Source organism: Dendrobates tinctorius, unplaced genomic scaffold (assembly GCF_039654945.1).
Source record: "Dendrobates tinctorius isolate UK_male_01 unplaced genomic scaffold, ASM3965494v1 ptg000024l, whole genome shotgun sequence".
Taxonomy (NCBI): Eukaryota; Metazoa; Chordata; class Amphibia; order Anura; family Dendrobatidae; genus Dendrobates; species Dendrobates tinctorius.
Genome location: NW_027361692.1, coordinates 14,015,311 through 14,034,076, shown reverse-complemented (window position 1 = coordinate 14,034,076; position 18,766 = coordinate 14,015,311). Strand labels below are relative to the sequence as shown.

Below are 18,766 nucleotides of genomic sequence, written 5' to 3'. Positions count from 1 at the left end.
GAATCGTTTTGTGGGGTCCAGACGGACAAAATTCCGACATCGATTTTTTGCGGTCACCCTAGTGCACACACATCCCAGAGTGCAGCAGAGTAGCGTCCACCTCTTGTACATGACCTGGGGCATATGGGAACCATCCTCAGCCCACAGCGCCCCCTGCTGACCTGCTCCCTCACACGTCACACAGGTGATTCCCGGCCACGCCCTCACGCACCTGTAACTGCACCGCCGAGCCGACCTGTCACACTATGAATCAGCCGGCGGCAGGAGGGGCGTAGTCTTTTCCGGATGGGGAGGAGTTTGGCTGGAGTCGGATGACGTCACCAGGCCGGCCAAGGCTTGATTGGCTGAGTGACGCAGTTAGTGACGTCACTGTGTAAGGTTCCCGGAAGTGTCGTGTGTGACAGCGGGCGAGGAGTAAGCGGAGGCTGCGGTATCGCTGCCCCAGTCCGTAGCGCTGTGTACGGGGAATCTGCTCTGCACTGTGTGCCCCTGACGTCCGCAGCAGCCATAGTTGTCATCGGTGTCCACTGGCCGCAGACATGACCACACGATCTGAGAGGGAGAAGGCCCAGAAGCTGAACGAGCAGCACCAGGCTATTCTGTCCCGTATGCTCCGGGAGGATGACAACAAGTACTGCGCGGACTGCGAGGCTAAGGGTGAGAGCGCCCCCTGTGTGTGTGGTGGGAAGTGTCACCCGAGTCACGTGTGGGTGGTGGGATCACCCCCAGGACAGTGCCGCCTGACACTGTGTGCCCCCCCCGGACAGTGCCGCCTGACACTGTGTGCCCCCCCCAGGACAGTGCTGCCTTACACTGTGTGCCCCCCCCAGGACAGTGCTGCCTTACACTGTGTGCCCCCCCCCCCAGGACAGTGCCGCCTGACACTGTGTGCCCCCCCCCCCCAGGACAGTGCCGCCTGACACTGTGTGCCCCCCCCCCCAGGACAGTGCCGCCTGACACTGTGTGCCCCCCCCCAGGACAGTGCCGCCTGACACTGTGTGCCCCCCCCCCCAGGACAGTGCCGCCTGACACTGTGTGCCCCCCCCCAGGACAGTGCCGCCTGACACTGTGTGCCCCCCCCCCAGGACAGTGCCGCCTGACACTGTGTGCCCCCCCCCAGGACAGTGCCGCCTGACACTGTGTGCCCCCCCCCAGGACAGTGCCGCCTGACACTGTGTGCCCCCCCCCAGGACAGTGCCGCCTGACACTGTGTGCCCCCCCCCCAGGACAGTGCCGCCTGACACTGTGTGCCCCCCCCCAGGACAGTGCCGCCTGACACTGTGTGCCCCCCCCCAGGACAGTGCCGCCTGACACTGTGTGCCCCCCCCCAGGACAGTGCCGCCTGACACTGTGTGCCCCCCCCCAGGACAGTGCCGCCTGACACTGTGTGCCCCCCCCCAGGACAGTGCCGCCTGACACTGTGTGCCCCCCCCCAGGACAGTGCCGCCTGACACTGTGTGCCCCCCCCCAGGACAGTGCCGCCTGACACTGTGTGCCCCCCCCCAGGACAGTGCCGCCTGACACTGTGTGCCCCCCCCCAGGACAGTGCCGCCTGACACTGTGTGCCCCCCCCCAGGACAGTGCCGCCTGACACTGTGTGCCCCCCCCCAGGACAGTGCCGCCTGACACTGTGTGCCCCCCCCCAGGACAGTGCCGCCTGACACTGTGTGCCCCCCCCCAGGACAGTGCCGCCTGACACTGTGTGCCCCCCCCCAGGACAGTGCCGCCTGACACTGTGTGCCCCCCCCCAGGACAGTGCCGCCTGACACTGTGTGCCCCCCCCCAGGACAGTGCCGCCTGACACTGTGTGCCCCCCCCCAGGACAGTGCCGCCTGACACTGTGTGCCCCCCCCCCAGGACAGTGCCGCCTGACACTGTGTGCCCCCCCCCCAGGACAGTGCCGCCTGACACTGTGTGCCCCCCCCCAGGACAGTGCCGCCTGACACTGTGTGCCCCCCCCCAGGACAGTGCCGCCTGACACTGTGTGCCCCCCCCCAGGACAGTGCCGCCTGACACTGTGTGCCCCCCCCCAGGACAGTGCCGCCTGACACTGTGTGCCCCCCCCCAGGACAGTGCCGCCTGACACTGTGTGCCCCCCCCCAGGACAGTGCCGCCTGACACTGTGTGCCCCCCCCCAGGACAGTGCCGCCTGACACTGTGTGCCCCCCCCCAGGACAGTGCCGCCTGACACTGTGTGCCCCCCCCCAGGACAGTGCCGCCTGACACTGTGTGCCCCCCCCCAGGACAGTGCCGCCTGACACTGTGTGCCCCCCCCCAGGACAGTGCCGCCTGACACTGTGTGCCCCCCCCCAGGACAGTGCCGCCTGACACTGTGTGCCCCCCCCCAGGACAGTGCCGCCTGACACTGTGTGCCCCCCCCCCCCAGGACAGTGCCGCCTGACACTGTGTGCCCCCCCCCAGGACAGTGCCGCCTGACACTGTGTGCCCCCCCCCCAGGACAGTGCCGCCTGACACTGTGTGCCCCCCCCCAGGACAGTGCCGCCTGACACTGTGTGCCCCCCCCCAGGACAGTGCCGCCTGACACTGTGTGCCCCCCCCCAGGACAGTGCCGCCTGACACTGTGTGCCCCCCCCCAGGACAGTGCCGCCTGACACTGTGTGCCCCCCCCCAGGACAGTGCCGCCTGACACTGTGTGCCCCCCCCCAGGACAGTGCCGCCTGACACTGTGTGCCCCCCCCCAGGACAGTGCCGCCTGACACTGTGTGCCCCCCCCCAGGACAGTGCCGCCTGACACTGTGTGCCCCCCCCCAGGACAGTGCCGCCTGACACTGTGTGCCCCCCCCAGGACAGTGCCGCCTGACACTGTGTGCCCCCCCCCAGGACAGTGCCGCCTGACACTGTGTGCCCCCCCCCAGGACAGTGCCGCCTGACACTGTGTGCCCCCCCCCAGGACAGTGCCGCCTGACACTGTGTGCCCCCCCCCAGGACAGTGCCGCCTGACACTGTGTGCCCCCCCCCAGGACAGTGCCGCCTGACACTGTGTGCCCCCCCCCAGGACAGTGCCGCCTGACACTGTGTGCCCCCCCCCAGGACAGTGCCGCCTGACACTGTGTGCCCCCCCCCAGGACAGTGCCGCCTGACACTGTGTGCCCCCCCCCAGGACAGTGCCGCCTGACACTGTGTGCCCCCCCCCAGGACAGTGCCGCCTGACACTGTGTGCCCCCCCCCAGGACAGTGCCGCCTGACACTGTGTGCCCCCCCCCCCAGGACAGTGCCGCCTGACACTGTGTGCCCCCCCCCCCAGGACAGTGCCGCCTGACACTGTGTGCCCCCCCCCCAGGACAGTGCCGCCTGACACTGTGTGCCCCCCCCCCAGGACAGTGCCGCCTGACACTAGCATCCTCTTCGTTTTCTTCTTGTAGCGGTGCGTTGTCCGTAATTACCTGGTGGCTCTAATGGGTGTCAGCTGTGGGATCAGTGCTTCCAGGAGCCCTGATGTGTGATCAATGCCCCCTACATGGCCGCACTGCGGATCTAGTCAGAGCCCTGGCGTCTGCGATCATGGTGGTGTCAGCTGAGAAAACGTGCACGGAACAGCGTTAAGGCCGCATTCACACTTGGTGATACGTCTCAGTGCTGTGCGTTTCTTTCTCAGACATCTATAGAATCATAGAATGGTAGAGTTGGAAGGGTCCTCCTGGGCCATCTGGTCCAACCCCTTTCTCAAAGCAGGATTTGCGAAATCATCCCAGACAGATGTCTGTCCATTCTCTGTTTGAAGACTTCTATTGAAGGAGAACTCACCACCTCTCGTGGCAGCCTGTTCCACTCATTGATCATCCTCACTGTCAAAAAGTTTTTTCTACTATCTAGAGTGTCATTGGTCCATGTACACATCAGTTTTAAAACTGTGTCCATGTCTCCGATCCATGAGCCTCAGAGCAGCTCCTGTTCTCATCCATTGTGCAGATCAGACTCCGTCATTAGCGTCCATGGGATCCGTGTGAAACGCTGACCGTAGACTTTGTGCTTCTGCTTCCATCCAAGTCTGTTCTGTTTCTCACCCATCCACTGTTATGGATGAATGGAGATAAACGTTCAGAGAGTTTACCTGGTTCAGTGCGTCACAGTGAGAAACAGATGCGATGTGAGTGGAGCCTTAGTGGGATATTCTCACCGTAGACGTTTGTTACATTTTCGCACAGATCTGCACCCTTCAGGGTGACCTTATTCAGCCGTCAGAAATGCAGGTAAGATATGAAGCCAAAACCAGCAGTAGTCGATAACTCACCACTGATCTGAATCTTTCCATCTAGTTTCTGTCTCTGTAGTTCCCAGTCCTACAAATGATGATAAATAGGACGTGTGAAGAAGGCGCTACTAGTCATGTTTAGCGGCGGTCCTCTCTGGCTTATAACACTGCTCCTTTATGGCATCGATAGTCCCTCTCCTATTATCAGATAAGACCCTGGGAGACCATTATCGCCTAAAACCAAGACCTCCTTAGAAATGGTTCTTTGAGTTGTAAATTTTTCCAAGTGTACTCATGTTTTCTGACCTGGCTGTTACATCCCCGGTACAGGCTATTGCTCAGATTACCCGCCTTCTTGGGTGACAAGTCTGCATAGATTACTTAAATGGACCATGCCATGTCCCTGAATGCTGTTAGTCTCTAGGTTTATAGTGTTCCAATGCTGCCCGACTGCTTTACTGAAAGTGCGGCTACAGGGAGGAATGAACTTTATTCCACCTGGCAGCCGCTGGCTTTTACTCATGAAGGCATACAGATAGTGGCTGCAGTCAGCTAGGAGCATGCCTGGGCTGCACAGATGTGCTGCGGAGTCGGGGTTGTGGCCACAGCTGCTGCTTACAATGCTGTGAACGTGGACTGTAGCTGCTCTGTGCACCCCTCTTTGGGGACAGTTGGGGGTCCCAGGAGCAGTAAAGTTAATTTCCTTCCTGTAGCCCACTTTCAGTAAGGAGGTCTGCAGGTATGTAATGGGTATGACTTCTCTTAGCTGCGTTGTCCACTGCACTTTACTTTTTTGGTTGAACTTGTGGTGTAGAGCTGAGAAACTTTCTTGGTTTGTGATCTTCTGCTCCGTTGTTTTAATGAAGTTAGTGCTCCATGACTTACCTTGGTGTCATAGTAAGGTCCCCTTGGTAGATGCCGAGGGAAAGAGTGGCTCAGTTCTTTGGGCCAATGTCTGGGCTGAGGGGTATTATTACAAACCAGGCCCCCCTTTTTTAACTGAAAAAAAAGCAAAAGCACAAAATTGAGCAAAAATGTAACGTTTAATGAAGTTTGAACTGTAGCAATATTTTAGACATTATCTACATATTGGGAAGACTCTGCAGATTAGAAGGTTCATTTAGTGAAAAAAGCTGATCAGAGACCCCTGTTGGGATCCTGAGCGACCAGCTGTAGTCTCGGGCACAGTAAGGGTCCAGTCGCCCTGCAGTGCCTCCACAGGGAGAAAGCAGCATTACATGATGTGGGCAGTCTGTGGAGGAAAAGACCGTCCGTTCCTCTAGAGCCAGAGGCACTCTGTCTAAATTCATCTTTTTAGACTTGATCTGATGATGTATAAGTAATCGTCTGACTCTTGTGATTGACCTGTGGATAGTGCGATCTTCTCTGTGCGGTGTTTAGGGCACAGTGTGCAGTCTCGTGATGCACTGTTCGGCAGCTATCATTTCCTCTCTAATGACCACCTGCTTTCATCCCATGATCAATAGAAGCTTACACGTAAGATCCTGCTACTTGGGAGGAAGGGACGGAAGTTGGTGAACACTTCTGGTGCCTGTTGCTTAAGTGATGTTCCTCGCCATGTTTAATAGTGTCGTACTGCTCTTATTAAAAAATGGGTCGTCATAGCATGATAAAACTAAGTGATGCTCAACTCTCCGATGCCCCCCACACATAAGCAGAGACCCAGGAGGTTCTGTAGAGTCTGGCCACTCATCATGACACCTCTCCACCGATCAGTCAGAAGGTGGACAACTCCTTTAAGGGCTCATACCCATTTGCGATTAAAAAACGGTCTGATTTCTGGACTGTAAAAAAGGGAGGAGTGCTATGCGAGTGTCATGCGATTTTTAATCTTTCCATCCGTTTTACATCCATATGCAATCCGTTTTTTTTCTCAGCCACTAACTTTCTACAGTCATTTACGGGACCATTTACAGAGTTCTATGACACATAATGGTAATGTATCCGTTTAAAATGAATGGAAAACGGATGGTCCGTTTTTCGTCCTTTTTTTAATCGCACCCATTGACTTGCATTGGTGATTTTCAAGTGAAAATCGAAGCAAATCGCAGCATGCTGTGATTTTTTTTTTTTTTTTTTCCCAGTCAGATTTCGGATGGGAAGCAAATCGCAAGTGAGATGTCACCCATTGACTAAGATTGGTCAGAGTGCAATCCGATTTTCTGTCCAGTGAGTATGAGCCCTAATGGAGACTTTTCTATTTAGATCCAAAGGCAGAAGACCTCTACACACCTGAGATTTGTTGTGGCCGGGATGTGGATAGAGTCGTGTCCTCTCCACACAATGCTCTGTGAGCTGAATAAGCCTCCGGCTACGTAGTGACGCCACATATAGTCATTTCTGATGGCGTCACAGTTGCCGCCCGATGACTGCTACAGAGTTGTAAGGCTATGTGCACACGCTGTGGATTTGGCCTCTGCGGATCTGCAGTTCTGCAGACAGTGTACAGTACCATGTAAGTCTATGGGATTTACAGTCCGCAGTGCACATGCTGCGGTTTTTTCACTGCAGAAAAGCTGCGGTTTTAAATCCACAGAAAGAATTGACATGTCAATTCTTTCTGCGGATTCTGCTGCGGTTTGCCACCTATTCCATTGTCCAGGTGTCAAACCGCAGGGGGAAACCACTGGCCAATCCGCAGGAAAACTGCAGGTCATTTTTTAGCTGCGGTTTTACCTGCGGATCCGCAGATAAGAATCCGCGGGTGAATCCGCAGCGTGTGCACATAGCCTAAATGTTTCCTGACGTGCTTCATTTTCTGCCGCTGCTCACACGTCGCATATGACTCGTTTGCTGTACACTTTATTGCCAGACACGTGAATGCAACAGGATAAAATAGGAATGACCGTTTAGAGATCTCTGAAAATGGCAGAAAGTGTATTAGGAAATTGCAAACTCAGTACCTTATGATTAAAGAGTAATTAAATATGGTGTCCATCAGGAATACTTTACAAATCACTTTATTAAAGGGAATCTGTCACAGAAGCCCTGATTCCAGCAAATATACTGTCAGCAGTTCTGATAAAATCACTGCTTTAGCATCAGGAGATTATCTCTAGAGGACTAGTAAACCTGCTGCCTTGTAGTCCTCCATTTTCATTAGTACATTGGTAGTGATCAACAGCTTTCTGTGTACACTGTGCATAGGCAGAAAGCTGCCAATCAGTGGGTGGGGTTATAAAGGGCTCAACGTTCAGAGATATAGTGGATTTGCAGCAGGTAAATCGGTAACTGTGTAAAAATGACAGGGGGTAGCCCAGTATGTGATGTATCGGTGGAATCACAGTCTCTGCCCCTACATCATGCTGCTCTCAGTGTAATAAAAACCTGCTGACAGATTGTCTTTAGTGGCTTTGTCTTCATTCCTGTAAAAAAAAAAAAATTACATGTAAGTGGCTTCCAAACCCTTCTTTTCCCCAGTCTATTTTGCCTTCAGCTGCTTTGATATCAATACACACACGTTTTCTTACAGCTTGTTTCTAACTCAGGCCAGGTTCACACTAGGGTTATTTCCAGGTCCGTATACAGACCACAACGATCGGACTGACTGTGGGTCTCCCAACCCAAACTTCTAGTCTCATAGACACATGTGAGGCTGTTAAGTTCTGGGCCTGAGACCCACAGTCAGTCCGGCAGTGTAGTCTCTATATAGACTGTGAAATAACCTGGCCTTACTCTGGGGTTGAACACTATGGGTGGACACAGGATCTGACCATTTGACTGTCATCATCTGTACTCCGAATGCACAGAATCTGACCATGTGACTGACATCATCTGTACTCCGGATGCGTACACTCTGATATCAGTGCAGGTAACAATACTGGGAGAAGCAGGGGTTTGCATTGTTTTATAACCCTCCATGCTGGACCAAATTATATATAAGTTTTGTTTCTCTTTAAACACTTTGTACAAGAATCCATAAACCTTGAAATATCTCACAACTGAAGCACTTTCTGACTGTAATGTCAATTTTCTGTGGCAAAGGTTGAACATGAACGGCGTCTTCCATTTACTTGCTTTATGTAATGGGAGGACTAAGCAGGTTTCCTTGTATACAGCTTTATTATTCCGGTTATATCACAGCTTCACTTACTGGGTCATGGAAAAACATACTACTTGTAGGCTGTATCAGGCGCTGTGTGCAGGAAGCTGATAATGGTTCTTGTTGCCAGTTATTAATGTTCCGCTGTGGAAGTGGTTATGGAAGGTTAAAATAGTATTACATCTGATTATCTGAGCATTATGGACAGTGAGGAAATTGCATTACATACCAATGGCCATTCCGAGTTTGCGGTCTTCTATTTTTTCACATGGCAGTATGTTTTGAATTAATTATGTGATCAGTTGATTTTATTGCTCATTTGTAATAGAGGGTTCGATGATTTTATTAAAGATATCAAACACAATAGCTGAGTGGACCTCAACTTTTCAGAAGCTCTCCCATGAATTCCCCCCCCTCCACCCCCCCCCCCCAAATCTGTGTACAGCGTCGGACTGGAACACCTTGGGCCCACCAGAGAAAATCATTCTTGGGGCCCACTATGTAGCTGCATAGAGTTAAATACCGGACCACCAATTATGCGGTAAAACACGCTAATATCTGGGTATAATATAAGGTTGTACATGTCTTAATTATGTAGCAGGAGTTGGGGTAGCCCCCTCATAGAATATAAAGCCGCCCCCTCACATAGTATAATGCAGCCATCTCATAGAATATAATGCAGCCATCTCATAGAATATAATACTGCCCCCCTCATAGGGTATAATGCACCCCCTCATAGGGTATAATGCACCCCCTCATAGGGTATAATGCACCCCCTCATAGGGTATAATGCACCCCCTCATAGGGTATAATGCACCCCCTCATAGGGTATAATGCACCCCCTCATAGGGTATAATGCTGCCCCCCTCATAGGGTATAATGCTGCCCCCCTCATAGGGTATAATACTGCCCCCCTCATAGGGAATAATGCACCCCCCCTCATAGGGTATAATGCTGCCTCCTCATAGGGTATAATGCTGCCTCCTCATAGGGTATAATACTGCCCCCCTCATAGGGAATAATGCACCCCCTCATAGGGAATAATGCTGCCCCCTCATAGGGTATAATACTGCCCCCCTCATAGGGTATAATACTGCCCCCCTCATAGGGAATAATGCACCCCCTCATAGGGAATAATGCACCCCCTCATAGGGTATAATACTGCCCCCTCATAGGGTATAATGCTGCCCCCCTCATAGGGTATAATGCTGCCTCCTCATAGGGAATAATGCTGCCCTCCTCATAGGGTATAATGCTGCCCCCTCATAGGGTATAATACTGCCCCCCTCATAGGGAATAATGCACCCCCTCATAGGGTATAATGCTATATAGATATATAGATATAGAGTTAGATAGATATAGATAGAAAGATAGATGTAGAAATAGATAGATATAGAGATAGATAGTAGATAATGGATAGAAAGTAGATAATGGATAGATATAGATAGAAAGATTCATAGAGATAGATAGAGATAGATAGAGATAGATAGAGATAGATATAAAGATAGATATAGAAAGAAATATAGATAGATAGGTAGGTAGATAGATATAGAGATAGATAGAAAATAGATAATGGATAGATAGATAGATATAGAGATAGATATAGAGATAGATAGATATATATATAGATATAGATAATAGATAGAGATATACAGATATAATAATAATAATATAGACATATATAGGTAGATATAGAGATAAATATATATAGATAGATGGCTATAAATAAAAATAGATATAGAGATAGATAGATATAGAGATAGATATAGAGACAGATAGATATAGAAAGATAGATATAGAGATAGATATAGAGATAATAGCTAGATATAGAGATATGTATAGAGATAGATAGATAGATATAGAGATAGATAGAGATAGCTAGATAGCTAGATGGATAGATAGAGATAATAGATAGATATAATAGATAGATATAGAGATAGATATAGAGATAGATGGATAGATCAATAGATAGATAGATAAAGAGAGAGAGATAGAGATAGAGATTGATAGATAGAGATATAGAGATAGATATAGAGATATAGTGTTAGATAGAAAGATAGATATAGAGATAGATAGATATGGATATAGAGATAGATATGGATATAGAGATAACAGATAGATAGATAGATAGATATAGAGATAGATAGATATAGAGATAATATATAGATAGCTATAGAGAGAGATATAGAGATGGATATAGAGAGAAACAGATATATATATATATATAGAGATAGATATAGAGATAGATAGGTAGATAGATATAGAGATAATAGATATAGAGATAGATAGATATAGATATAAAGATAGATAGAGATAGAGAGAGCGGTAGATAGAGAGAGATAGATACAGAGATAGATAAATAGATAGAGATAGATATAGATAATAGATAGAGATAGATAAAGATAGATAATAAATATAGAGATAACAGATAGATATAGAGATAGGTAGATATAGATAATAGAGATAGCTAGATAGATATAGATAGATATAGAGATAGATGTAGAGATAGAAAGATAGATATAGAGAGAGAGCGATAGATAGAGATAGATATAGATAATAGATAGAGAAAGATAGATAGATATAGAGATAGAAAGATAGATAGATATACAGAGAGATAGATATAGAGATAGAGATAAATAGATAGATATAGAGAGAGATATAGAGAGATATAGATATAGAGATAATAGATATATATATAGAGATAGCTAGATATAGATATAGAGAGAGATGGATACAGAGAAAAGATATAGAGATAAATAGATAAAGATAGATAGATATATAGAGAGAGAGATAAATAGATAGATAGATATAGAGAGAGATATAGAGACTAGAGAGAAATAGATATAGATATAGACATATAGAGATAGATATAGAGAGAAATAGAGACAGATATAGAGATAGATAGAGATAGATATATAGATATAAAGATAGATATAGAGATAGAGCGATAGATAGCGATAGATATAGAGATAGATAGATACAGAGAAAAGATATAGAGAAAGATAACGGATAGATAAATAGATAGATAGGTATAGAGATAGATAGATATAGATATTAGATAGAGATATATATAGATAAAGATAGATAGATATAGATGGTAGCTAGATAGATAATAAATATAGAGATAATAGATATAGAGATAGATAGAGTAAGATAGGTAGATATAGAGATAGATAGACATAATAGATAGATATAGAGATATATATAGAAAGATATAGAGATAGATAGATATAGAGATAGATGTAGAGATAGAAAGATAGATATAAAGATAGAGCGATAGAGATAGATATAGATAATAGATAGAGATAGATATAGAGATAGATAGATATAGATAATAGATAGAGATAGAAAGATAGATAGATATAAGAGAGATAGAGAGAGAAATAGAGATAGATAGATAGATAGAGAGAGACATATAGAGAGAGCGAGAGATATAAAAAAAAAACAAAACACAATACTCACCTCTCCTCCTCGCTCCCACGCTGATCCCGGCTTCAGTGTCAGGAGCTGCCCCCTCTGCCAGACACACAGCGGGTGCGCGATGTAGTGACGTCATCCCGCACTGGCTGTGAGCCAGGAGCAGAGAGGACTGAGGGCGGCGCCGGCCCTGATGCAGAGCGGCTTACTGGGCTGGGGGCGGGGCCTCTGGGGGTGGAGACCTGAAATGAGATTCACTGCTTCGCAGTGAATATTCATTTCTCTTTAGCAGCGGGGACAGGGGCTCCTGCCTCCTGCTGCTGCTCCGCTGGCAGGGGCCCCCATAGCAGCTGCATGGTGTGCGACACACCACTGGCTGGGGGCCCCTGGAGCAGCGGGGCCCTAGGCAACTGCTGGCCCTGTATGCCAGCAGGTGCCAGGGCCCACCAGATGCCAGGGCCCACCGGAGAATCCTCCGGTTCCCCGGTGGGCCAGTCCGACGCTGTCTGTGTATATGTGCATGTAGAGGGTATAAATATTTTCGCCTACCTCTTCTCTCAATGTCCAGTGCCATTCCGCTCCTTTGGGATCCAGCGCCATTTCCCTCCTTTACTCACCGCTGCATTGTCTGGTGGCAAGCGCCGTTCTCTTCCTCTTCTCACTTACCACTGCCTTCTCTGATGTCCAGCACCATTTTGCTTCTTTTCTCACTTGCCGCTGCCTTCTCCAGTGTCCTGTGCCGTTCTGCTCCTCTTCTTACTTACCGCTGCCTTCTCCAGTGTCCTGTGCCGTTCTGCTCCTCTTCTTACTTACCGCTGCCTTCTCCAGTGTCCTGTGCCGCTTTGCTTCTCTTTTCACTTACTGCTGCCTTCTTCGGTGTCCAGCACCGCTCTGCTCCTCTTCTCACCGCTGCCTCCTATGGGATCCAGTGTCATTCTCCTCTTCTCACTCACCGCTGCCTTCTCTGGGATCCAGTGTCATTCTCCTCTTCTCACTCACCGCTGCCTTCTCTGGGATCCAGTGTCATTCTCCTCTTCTCACTCATTGCTGCCTTCTCTGGGATCCAGTGTCATTCTCCTCTTCTCACTCACCGCTGCCTTCTCTGGGATCCAGTGTCATTCTTCTCACTCACCGCTGCCTTCTCTGGGATCCAGTGTCATTCTCCTCTTCTCACTCATTGCTGCCTTCTCTGGGATCCAGTGTCATTCTCCTCTTCTCACTCACCGCTGCCTTCTCTGGGATCCAGTGTCATTCTTCTCACTCACCGCTGCCTTCTCTGGGATCCAGTGTCATTCTCCTCTTCTCACTCATTGCTGCCTTCTCTGGGATCCAGTGTCATTCTCCTCTTCTCACTCACCGCTGCCTTCTCTGGGATCCAGTGTCATTCTTCTCACTCACCGCTGCCTTCTCTGGGATCCAGTGTCATTCTCCTCTTCTCACTCACCGCTGCCTTCTCCGGGATCCAGTGTCATTCTCCTCTTCTCACTCACCGCTGCCTTCTCTGGGATCCAGTGTCATTCTCCTCTTCTCACTCACCGCTGCCTTCTCCGGGATCCAGTGTCATTCTCCTCTTCTCACTCACCGCTGCCTTCTCTGGGATCCAGTGTCATTCTTCTCACTCACCGCTGCCTTCTCTGGGATCCAGTGTCATTCTTCTCACTCACCGCTGCCTTCTCTGGGATCCAGTGTCATTCTCCTCTTCTCACTCACCGCTGCCTTCTCTGGGATCCAGTGTCATTCTCCTCTTCTCACTCACCGCTGCCTTCTCTGGGATCCAGTGTCATTCTTCTCACTCACCGCTGCCTTCTCTGGGATCCAGTGTCATTCTCCTCTTCTCACTCACTGCTGCCTTCTCTGGGATCCAGTGTCATTCTCCTCTTCTCACTCACTGCTGCCTTCTCTGGGATCCAGTGTCATTCTCCTCTTCTCACTCACCGCTGCCTTCTCCGGGATCCAGTGTCATTCTCCTCTTCTCACTCACCGCTGCCTTCTCTGGGATCCAGTGTCATTCTTCTCACTCACCGCTGCCTTCTCTGGGATCCAGTGTCATTCTCCTCTTCTCACTCATTGCTGCCTTCTCTGGGATCCAGTGTCATTCTCCTCTTCTCACTCATTGCTGCCTTCTCTGGGATCCAGTGTCATTCTCCTCTTCTCACTCACCGCTGCCTTCTCTGGCATCCAGTGTCATTCTTCTCACTCACCGCTGCCTTCTCTGGGATCCAGTGTCATTCTCCTCTTCTCACTCATTGCTGCCTTCTCTGGGATCCAGTGTCATTCTTCTCACTCACCGCTGCCTTCTCTGGGATCCAGTGTCATTCTTCTCACTCACCGCTGCCTTCTCTGGGATCCAGTGTCATTCTTCTCACTCACCGCTGCCTTCTCTGGGATCCAGTGTCATTCTCCTCTTCTCACTCACCGCTGCCTTCTCCGGGATCCAGTGTCATTCTCCTCTTCTCACTCACCGCTGCCTTCTCTGGGATCCAGTGTCATTCTCCTCTTCTCACTCACTGCTGCCTTCTCTGGGATCCAGTGTCATTCTCCTCTTCTCACTCACCGCTGCCTTCTCCGGGATCCAGTGTCATTCTCCTCTTCTCACTCACCGCTGCCTTCTCTGGGATCCAGTGTCATTCTTCTCACTCACCGCTGCCTTCTCTGGGATCCAGTGTCATTCTCCTCTTCTCACTCATTGCTGCCTTCTCTGGGATCCAGTGTCATTCTCCTCTTCTCACTCATTGCTGCCTTCTCTGGGATCCAGTGTCATTCTCCTCTTCTCACTCACCGCTGCCTTCTCTGGCATCCAGTGTCATTCTTCTCACTCACCGCTGCCTTCTCTGGGATCCAGTGTCATTCTCCTCTTCTCACTCATTGCTGCCTTCTCTGGGATCCAGTGTCATTCTCCTCTTCTCACTCACCGCTGCCTTCTCTGGGATCCAGTGTCATTCTTCTCACTCACCGCTGCCTTCTCTGGGATCCAGTGTCATTCTCCTCTTCTCACTCACCGCTGCCTTCTCTGGGATCCAGTGTCATTCTCCTCTTCTCACTCACCGCTGCCTTCTCTGGGATCCAGTGTCATTCTTCTCACTCACCGCTGCCTTCTCTGGGATCCAGTGTCATTCTTCTCACTCACCGCTGCCTTCTCTGGGATCCAGTGTCATTCTCCTCTTCTCACTCACCGCTGCCTTCTCTGGGATCCAGTGTCATTCTCCTCTTCTCACTCACCGCTGCCTTCTCTGGGATCCAGTGTCATTCTCCTCTTCTCACTCACCGCTGCCTTCTCTGGGATCCAGTGTCATTCTTCTCACTCACCGCTGCCTTCTCTGGGATCCAGTGTCATTCTCCTCTTCTCACTCACCGCTGCCTTCTCCGGGATCCAGTGTCATTCTCCTCTTCTCACTCACCGCTGCCTTCTCTGGGATCCAGTGTCATTCTCCTCTTCTCACTCACCGCTGCCTTCTCTGGGATCCAGTGTCATTCTTCTCACTCACCGCTGCCTTCTCTGGGATCCAGTGTCATTCTCCTCTTCTCACTCACCGCTGCCTTCTCCGGGATCCAGTGTCATTCTCCTCTTCTCACTCACCGCTGCCTTCTCTGGGATCCAGTGTCATTCTTCTCACTCACCGCTGCCTTCTCTGGGATCCAGTGTCATTCTTCTCACTCACCGCTGCCTTCTCTGGGATCCAGTGTCATTCTCCTCTTCTCACTCACCGCTGCCTTCTCCGGGATCCAGTGTCATTCTCCTCTTCTCACTCACCGCTGCCTTCTCTGGGATCCAGTGTCATTCTCCTCTTCTCACTCACCGCTGCCTTCTCTGGGATCCAGTGTCATTCTCCTCTTCTCACTCACCGCTGCCTTCTCCGGGATCCAGTGTCATTCTCCTCTTCTCACTCACCGCTGCCTTCTCTGGGATCCAGTGTCATTCTCCTCTTCTCACTCACCGCTGCCTTCTCTGGGATCCAGTGTCATTCTTCTCACTCACCGCTGCCTTCTCTGGGATCCAGTGTCATTCTCCTCTTCTCACTCACCGCTGCCTTCTCCGGGATCCAGTGTCATTCTCCTCTTCTCACTCACCGCTGCCTTCTCTGGGATCCAGTGTCATTCTTCTCACTCACCGCTGCCTTCTCTGGGATCCAGTGTCATTCTTCTCACTCACCGCTGCCTTCTCTGGGATCCAGTGTCATTCTCCTCTTCTCACTCACCGCTGCCTTCTCCGGGATCCAGTGTCATTCTCCTCTTCTCACTCACCGCTGCCTTCTCTGGGATCCAGTGTCATTCTCCTCTTCTCACTCACTGCTGCCTTCTCCAGTGTCCCGCGCCGTTCCGCTCCTCTTCAGTGACATCACAGCTCTTCAGGCTCCTCCTCACATTGTGCTCTGCATAACCCAGACATGGCTTTTATAGTATAAGAACAATTATGTATTTTAGAAAGAATAAATAAAAGTTTCTTTAATGAATTGTTACTTTTTAATACATACGTAATAGTAGTTCTTGGTGTATGTTTTTTTTTTTCTGTAGGCTTATAACTACCAATGTTCTGAATCTTCTCCATAAGAACTCAGTGTATATATTTCGGCACATTACTTTATATTTATTGGCATGACTTGTGTGTGCCGTGACTGGTTACTCCTTTTGCATGTGTACCTTTTACTATCTATGGAGCATAAGAATGAAGTACCGTAAACTTACATTGTAAAAGAGATGTCTGACTCCCACACAGAGCATAGAACACAGATGTAATGAAGAAAAAAACTTCATGGAAGAGCTTCTTTAATGTTGTTAAAAAAAATCAGTATATAGGCCATGTGCTTCAGCAACATTGTAACTAAGCACAAGCTACCCAGAAATAGGAAGTAACTAGTGTGCATGCACCTAGCCTGCTGCTGACAAATACATCATTCTTTTGGCCGGCCTCTGTCTGACAGGTATGTGTCTGTATACTGTGCTACACTTATTATAATCTATGGACCTGTTCATATGTCCGTGTCATATTTTTACAGACAGTCTACTAAAAAAAAGAAAAATATACATGTTATTTTTAGACTTACCCAAGCAAGCCTATGGGTCCTTAAAAGAACCACTAATCATTGGCATCCGTGTGCTGTTGGTGATTAACATTATAGCGGATTGGATAAGCGCTGTAATTTTATGAATGACGCCTTAGGTTGCGGTTCAGATATAGTACTAATTCTATCTAGTCCAGCCATTGTCAGTCTACTCTAATTTGGTCTGTGTAATTGGCTGCCAGAAAATTGATCAGATATGGTTAGTCTAGTCCAAGAACATACAACGGCATCCAGTATCAAGACTTTGTTGTTTTTGTGGATCGTACAAACCAGTATAAATAGGTTTTCTAGCTATTCAACTTCTAAAACCTGTCTGGGTCTTTGTTTAGGATCGCATTGGACATTGTCATCTATGACTGCTGGCAGCGCCGAATCTGTGAGTTGACACTGCTCACTGGTCTTTACAGAGACCTGCAGTGAGCAGTCCTATAATTGTGGTAATTACACAGTTCATCAGTCAGTATTAACACAAAGGAGTAGATACATGGCTGTGCTGACTGCATCATACATGATGATTGTATCACACATAAAATTAGATACAGTCCGCAGAGCCATGTATCACACTATAGGACTAGATACACGGCTCCGCGGACCACTGCTGTTATCTGAGTGGAGCATTCATGTACTTGGAGCACTCCGATCACATTACCAGTGAGCAGAGGTCAGGGGGCACCAGTGCTGTAGCGGGGATGTGTACTCACAGCTGGATGATGTCCTGCTGTCTCAACCCATGCTCACCAGTAATTACACTGATCTGAGCAGATATGTTGTTGTGACTGCTCCTCTCAGATTGCAGTAATGAGCGGCAAGCAATGTTCTGGGCACCAGGGCTGACTTCATCTAGCGGTGAGTACACCTCACTAGATGAAATCCCTGTAGCGTTGCTGCCTGGCACTGCTTTACCAGTACCTACAGTGATCTGAGCGGAGCAGTTGTTATAGCTGCTGCTGCATTCTGATCAGTATTACAGGTGGTAATGGGAAATTGCAGCTAGCCCATAGCGCTGGAGTAGAATAGAATGACGCTGGGCTTCACCTACAGCTGTGAAAAGTCCACACCAGAGGGCGTTCTCACTTCACAGCTGAGGCAGCCACAGTATAGGAGTTGGGTTGGCCACCGACCGCTCAGGTACTCCTCTCAAATTGAAAGATCTAGTTAAAGGTTGACTTTTCGCCTTTGCTGAATGCCTCTACATTACTACTTCCCGCTTTTATTCGTGATTTCTCCCTGATAGACTGCAGTTCAGTCGGTATGTTTAATAAAGTCAAAGCTGTGGTGGTCTGCTATGAAAGCATGCAGAATGCCCACCCAAGACGTGATATTGCCATGCAGAAGTAAATTAGGGTTTGGAGGGGACATTACTGAGAGAGTTCCTCTTTTAGTTACTCAGAATTTGATACATGATCATCTCTCCATTATGTTATATAATGAGGGAAACCTGTGAGACTGAACTTGGTATAGCCATCTCCTAAGCCAAATGAAGATGCCGCCTTGGGCAATAGCATCTTTTGAGATCCCGATGACATGAAGGTCACATGTATTGGGCTGACAGCCCCATCACCCTAGTAAATACAGGGAATAGATCTTCATAGTAGTCCCCATCCTGCTCTTTTCCCGTGTTCCTAAATGGCTTTTTCTTAAAAACAGAGCCATTTTGGTGATGTGTATTATTAGACTGCTTTTTATAATACTGAGCATACAGGTAGAGACTCGATGAAAAGGATTCTTACAGATTTATAGAGCCATTTATTGCTCTATAAAAATAGAAATGTTAATTTGAGTATATAATTTACTATAGAGAACAGTATGATCACTTGCTACATATTTTCCACGTGTGATACGTGGAATGTACATTACCGCTCGGTAGCTGCTTCCCAGAAGTGTGCTCAACCGGTTTGTCAGGATATCTTTCAGCCTTCAGTACAAGGGTTTTATAGAGCTTTCTTTATTAGAGTGGTCAGTAAAGGTCTTTATTACGCGGTGTACTTGCCTCCAGTGTTGATTCAGAAGCCC

At 49.0% G+C, this 18,766-nt stretch overlaps 1 protein-coding gene across 3 annotated transcripts in view; it reads left to right on the top strand.

Moving 5' to 3' along the window:
* Nucleotides 1-335: 335 nt before the first annotated feature.
* SMAP1 (small ArfGAP 1) overlaps nt 336-18,766 on the top strand; it is a 341,686-nt gene continuing 323,255 nt past the window's right edge. The window contains exon 1 of one of the 3 annotated variants that reach the window (XM_073569371.1): nt 336-657. In XM_073569371.1, coding sequence (XP_073425472.1) covers nt 540-657 — 118 coding nt within the window. In that variant the 5' untranslated portion in view covers nt 336-539. The remainder of the gene's footprint in view (nt 658-18,766) is intronic. The other 2 variants (XM_073569373.1, XM_073569372.1) reach the window with 2 other exon arrangements.